The sequence below is a fragment of the Rhagoletis pomonella genome, unplaced genomic scaffold, assembly GCF_013731165.1.
Source record: "Rhagoletis pomonella isolate Grant_MI unplaced genomic scaffold, Rhpom_1.0 Rhpom_scaffold_00001, whole genome shotgun sequence".
NCBI lineage: Eukaryota > Metazoa > Arthropoda > Insecta > Diptera > Tephritidae > Rhagoletis > Rhagoletis pomonella.
Window position 1 is genome coordinate 76,494,517 of NW_023458555.1, and position 6,015 is coordinate 76,500,531.

General features: G+C 35.2%; 2 protein-coding genes across 2 annotated transcripts; both read right to left on the minus strand.

Moving 5' to 3' along the window:
- Positions 1-2,226: 2,226 nt before the first annotated feature.
- Positions 2,227-3,162, minus strand: LOC118733351. The gene has a single exon (XM_036462720.1). It carries the CDS (start codon positions 3,160-3,162, stop codon positions 2,227-2,229), a length of 936 nt encoding a protein of 311 aa, XP_036318613.1.
- A 178-nt stretch (positions 3,163-3,340) lies between these two features.
- On the minus strand, positions 3,341-4,925 carry LOC118733359 (putative cyclin-dependent serine/threonine-protein kinase DDB_G0272797/DDB_G0274007). The gene is made up of 2 exons (XM_036462730.1): positions 4,832-4,925; positions 3,341-3,753 (listed from the first exon to the last, which is right to left on the minus strand). The coding sequence occupies exons 1-2, from the start codon at positions 4,923-4,925 to the stop codon at positions 3,341-3,343; spliced, it is 507 nt and encodes a 168-aa protein (XP_036318623.1).
- Positions 4,926-6,015: the final 1,090 nt, after the last annotated feature.

The following is a 6,015-nucleotide window of genomic DNA, read 5'->3' on the forward strand; positions in this document are numbered from 1 at the left end:
AACTCAAAATTGATCGTACATAAATAAATGTAACAAGATATTTTCATAATTCAAAGTATTTTAAGAACAAGTGTTTAACAAGTAATGTGTATCACTACACTACTCCCCTCTTCCAAAAACTTTCATATCTAACAAATTAAAAGTAACTCGCTTCGTCTTGCTGGATGAACTAAGTTTACTTCCATCTAGAAATGCAGGCTTAACTCTGTCTATAGAAATATTTACTAATTTGTTGTGATAATTAATTTTGAACCACTTCGGTGTCTTTTCTATAACCTCGAACGGTCCTTCATATGGTTCCTGTAAACCAGTTCTTTTCCTATCAATTCTTACTAAAACAAATTTGCAATTATATAAATCTTTTGGAATATAAACAAGTGAATCTTTATGATGACATACTTTCGATTCATAATTTTTGAGATTTTGCTTTAATTTATTCAGTACATCAGATGAATCAAATTTTGTTTCAGACCGAACTACCATTTGCGAAGGAAGCCTTAAATTTTCGCCGTATAACATCTCCGCTGCTGTAGCGTGAATGTCTTCTTTGTAGGATGATCGCAAACCCAACAATACTATAGGTAACTCCTCATACCATCTGCTTGCGTTTCCACTAGCCATAATTGATGCCTTTAGTTGCCATTGAAAACGTTCGACCATTCCGTTAGCTTGCGGATGGTAGGCAGTGGTTGTAATCTTATGACTTCCTAAAAGCTTTGTTAGTTCAGTAAAAATCTGAGAAGTAAACTGTGTGCCCTGATCTGTTGTAATTGTCAGTGGAACTCCAAAACGTGAAACAAATTCGCGGAAGAAAGTTTCTGTAACATTTTCCGCCGAAATACTTCGAAGTGGATATGCATCTGGCCAACGGGAATTTCCATCGATAATAGTTAAAATAAATTTAAAATCGTGTGATAAGGGAAGAGGTCCAACGATATCCAAATGTATGTGCTCAAAACGTCCTTTTGGAATTGGTATTTTCGAAACTTGAGATTTTGTATGTCTATAAGTTTTACATTTTTGACAGTTAACACATTCTTTTGTCCACTGATTTATAGTTTTGTTCATCCCTGGCCAAAAATATCTACTTGTGATCAACCGACGTGTTGCTTTAACACCTACATGAGCTATATTATGTAATTTCTCAAAAACTAATTTTCGCAACATTTGCGGGACATATGGCCTTGTTGAACTAAGTGACGTTTCACACCAAATTTGAATATTTAAAGAGGGTATTGCTATTAACTCTAGTCTATGCCTACAATTTTGATCATATACTAATAATTTAATTTCTTCATCTTTGTTTTGTTCATCAAATAATCTTCTTAAGTTCAGGTCAGTAGCTTCTAATGCTGTAACTTCAGGAATCCTCGATAATGCGTCTGCAACACAATTTAAATCTCCTTTTATGTATTTAATATCACTAGTAAATTGAGATATGAATTCTAACTGTCTGGTTTGCCTTGGGCTTCTCTCAGCTTTTGAGTTCATAGCAAATGTAAGCGGCTTGTGATCTATATATACTGCAAAAGATCTACCTTCTAACCAATGTCTGAAATGCTTAATAGTTAAATAAACAGCAAGTAATTCTCTATCAAAAGTACTATATTTACATTCAGACGGGTTTAGTTTCTTTGAAAAGAATGCAAGCGGTTCCTTAGAATGTTTAACTTCCTGTTGTAGAACACCCCCAATAGCTCTACTCGATGCATCTACAGCAATAGACAGAATTGCATTACTGTTGAAATGCATTAACAGTGTTTTCCTAGCATTTATAAGCTTTGTATATTGGTTTTCAACCGAAAATATTTTTGGCAAAGAGATATTACAAAACGCAGATATTGCGTCGACAGACAAGTTAGTTAAGGGATCTATTAACCTCTTATTTTTTATATCTATTAAGAGTCCATACTTCCCTAAAAAAATCTGCCCCTATGATGGGTTTAGAAATGTCAGCAATAAGAAATACAAACGGAAATTCCCGACGAAGTCCCAAATTAACATTTAATAATTTCTTTCCATAGGTCGAAATCATACTGCCATTTGCAGCAGTTAAAATAATGTCGGAAGATCGTTTGTGAATTTTGAATTTGGAGGAAGGAAAAACTGAAATTTCGGCACCACTGTCTATTAAAAATTTAAGCTTACTTTCTTTGTCTAATACAAATAAGCGACGTGTTGAAAATTTCAAATTGCCATTGTTAGTCGCTGCAACAACAGCATGTCCTAGTTTGTCGAGTCAGAATTATTTCTTTTAAAGGCACACGGTTCTTCACACTTACGTGCTTTACTACCAAAACGGAAATGGTACCGACAGACCCAATTTTTAGATTGAGACTTACTACGTGACTGGGAATTTTTATTATTACTAAAATACCTCCTTCTTGATCGTGATGGTCTATCATATATTTGCGTTTTAATCTCATTAATGTCCAACTGCAAACGATTAAAACTTTCACACATTTTCGTCGTAACCTTCGCTAAATCTTCCACAATTTTCCCTAAGTCATCAAAATTATTTGAAGAAGTAAGTACTTTACTTTTAACAGCACAAATTTCACTACCACTGGTAATTTCCCAAATTTTATCTTCGAGTTGCAAGAGATCATTAATATTATTTAAATTAGCGCTGGTTAATGCAACATACAAACTTTTAGGTAGTTTCCGCAACCAAATATTTTTTAAGAAAATCGGGTCTATAGTGCTACCCGCTAACTGACCAAGGGTCCTATAATACTCGGAAGGTCTGCGATCCCCTATCTCAGTATCTGACAGAATTTTATCAAGTCTTCTCTGCTCGCTTAAAGAATGTCGGTCAATGAGAACTTTTTTTAAATTTTCATAAGTCTCAGTCTGAGGTGGATTTTGTATAACATCAAGTACATTCGCAATAACTTCTTGAGGCAAGGCAGTTATAACGAACTCGTACTTGGTCGAATCCCTACTAATTCCCTTTGTAGCAAATTGCATCTCGGCATGCACGAACCATGCTTCAGGACAGTTAGACCAAAATTGTGGTAATTTTACCGAAGTAGCACAAATTTCAGACCTGTCATACGGATTACGTATATTATCTTGTGACACCTCACAGGGATCTTCAATATCAATCAGAGACCTGCCAAGTCTATCCCCAGCACCTTTTTCTTGAGGAGAACGCAACATATTGGAAGAAGGTTTACAAAAAAATAAACTGTTCTTTGTATTTAAAAAAAAAAAAAAAAATAAAATTGTCTAAGTGTAAAATTTAACACAACTAAACTACGCTAACATAAACTTATCTATTTAGATGTTTTGATTGGTGACGGTTTAAAGACTGGATGTTTTGTGGTTGTTGTTAAGGTTACAGATGTTGGTGGCTGTTGCTGCTTCTATACGGCCGACTATAATTGCGACTGCTGTTTCTGTGACATTTGTTGATATTTTGTACTTGTTGTTGTTGTTCAGCGTCAGCAAAACTACTTGGCGATTGCTTTAAACGCGATGAGGATGGATGATAATAGACAATTGTCGATGTGGCAACGGCAGAACTTTCCTGTTGGCGTTGTTGTCGTGATGTCTGCTTATATTGCTTTTGTTGCCTCTGTTGTGACTGATTGTCGTCGTGGTAACGATGCTGACGCAAATATTGTTGTTGATAATGATGTTGCTGCACAAATGGCGATTGATGTTTGCGTTGTTGCTGCTCTCGTTCTCGTTCCTGTTCTTCTTGCTGTTGCTGTTGCTGCTGATGGAGCTGTTGCCCGTCGTCTTGCTCTGCTTGCAATCTCTCCTAATGCTGCTGTTGCAGCTGAGACTGCTCGTATTGCTGAAGTGTGCGCCGTTATTCGCCCTCGTACACGGGGCGACTGGAGTAGTCGAAATCGGACGCGTTCACAAGCGACGTTTTCATTTGTATTCGCTAACTAGATGCAATGCAAAAATTCTTTGCAATCTTAATGCAATACTATAAAATCGCCGCGTCTATTCGTCGTCGTTATTGTTTTCAAAAATGTTGTTGGACGCGCCGTATCGCGTTCGTAAGAGTTGTAATAATTTGTGGTTGCTTTTGTTATTGTAGCCGTTGTCGAATTCAATTTCGACAAATGTCCTCGAAAGCGATTTTCACGTTTCTAAATTTTATCTTTGTTAAAAATTGCTCCTGGCAGGATCGCCAATTTTAGGTATATTAAAAAATATTTAATTTTCGTTTTTTTTAAGTTTAACAAATTTTCCAGGTTTTATTTTATTGAATATTGAAAACTGAATCAATGAATATAAAAATTTTAAACTCAAAATTGATCGTACATAAATAAATGTAACAAGATATTTTCATAATTCAAAGTATTTTAAGAACAAGTGTTTAACAAGTAATGTGTATCACTACACTACTCCCCTCTTCCAAAAACTTTCATATCTAACAAATTAAAAGTAACTCGCTTCGTCTTGCTGGATGAACTAAGTTTACTTCCATCTAGAAATGCAGGCTTAACTCTGTCTATAGAAATATTTACTAATTTGTTGTGATAATTAATTTTGAACCACTTCGGTGTCTTTTCTATAACCTCGAACGGTCCTTCATATGGTTCCTGTAAACCAGTTCTTTTCCTATCAATTCTTACTAAAACAAATTTGCAATTATATAAATCTTTTGGAATATAAACAAGTGAATCTTTATGATGACATACTTTCGATTCATAATTTTTGAGATTTTGCTTTAATTTATTCAGTACATCAGATGAATCAAATTTTGTTTCAGACCGAACTACCATTTGCGAAGGAAGCCTTAAATTTTCGCCGTATAACATCTCCGCTGCTGTAGCGTGAATGTCTTCTTTGTAGGATGATCGCAAACCCAACAATACTATAGGTAACTCCTCATACCATCTGCTTGCGTTTCCACTAGCCATAATTGATGCCTTTAGTTGCCATTGAAAACGTTCGACCATTCCGTTAGCTTGCGGATGGTAGGCAGTGGTTGTAATCTTATGACTTCCTAAAAGCTTTGTTAGTTCAGTAAAAATCTGAGAAGTAAACTGTGTGCCCTGATCTGTTGTAATTGTCAGTGGAACTCCAAAACGTGAAACAAATTCGCGGAAGAAAGTTTCTGTAACATTTTCCGCCGAAATACTTCGAAGTGGATATGCATCTGGCCAACGGGAATTTCCATCGATAATAGTTAAAATAAATTTAAAATCGTGTGATAAGGGAAGAGGTCCAACGATATCCAAATGTATGTGCTCAAAACGTCCTTTTGGAATTGGTATTTTCGAAACTTGAGATTTTGTATGTCTATAAGTTTTACATTTTTGACAGTTAACACATTCTTTTGTCCACTGATTTATAGTTTTGTTCATCCCTGGCCAAAAATATCTACTTGTGATCAACCGACGTGTTGCTTTAACACCTACATGAGCTATATTATGTAATTTCTCAAAAACTAATTTTCGCAACATTTGCGGGACATATGGCCTTGTTGAACTAAGTGACGTTTCACACCAAATTTGAATATTTAAAGAGGGTATTGCTATTAACTCTAGTCTATGCCTACAATTTTGATCATATACTAATAATTTAATTTCTTCATCTTTGTTTTGTTCATCAAATAATCTTCTTAAGTTCAGGTCAGTAGCTTCTAATGCTGTAACTTCAGGAATCCTCGATAATGCGTCTGCAACACAATTTAAATCTCCTTTTATGTATTTAATATCACTAGTAAATTGAGATATGAATTCTAACTGTCTGGTTTGCCTTGGGCTTCTCTCAGCTTTTGAGTTCATAGCAAATGTAAGCGGCTTGTGATCTATATATACTGCAAAAGATCTACCTTCTAACCAATGTCTGAAATGCTTAATAGTTAAATAAACAGCAAGTAATTCTCTATCAAAAGTACTATATTTACATTCAGACGGGTTTAGTTTCTTTGAAAAGAATGCAAGCGGTTCCTTAGAATGTTTAACTTCCTGTTGTAGAACACCCCCAATAGCTCTACTCGATGCATCTACAGCAATAGACAGAATTGCATTACTGTTGAAATGC

What these genes read in the sequence shown, in the direction of transcription:
- LOC118733351 (XM_036462720.1), bottom strand. Translation starts at nt 3,162, where the DNA reads ATGTTGCGTTCTCCTCAAGAAAAAGGTGCTGGGGATAGACTTGGCAGG.
- LOC118733359 (XM_036462730.1), bottom strand. Translation starts at nt 4,925, where the DNA reads ATGGTCGAACGTTTTCAATGGCAACTAAAGGCATCAATTATGGCTAGT. An exon ending in GTTACCTATAGTATTGTTGG is followed by an intron (nt 3,754 to 4,831) that starts GTTTGCGATCAT and finishes GATTGCAAGCAG; the next exon opens with AGCAAGACGACGGGCAACAG.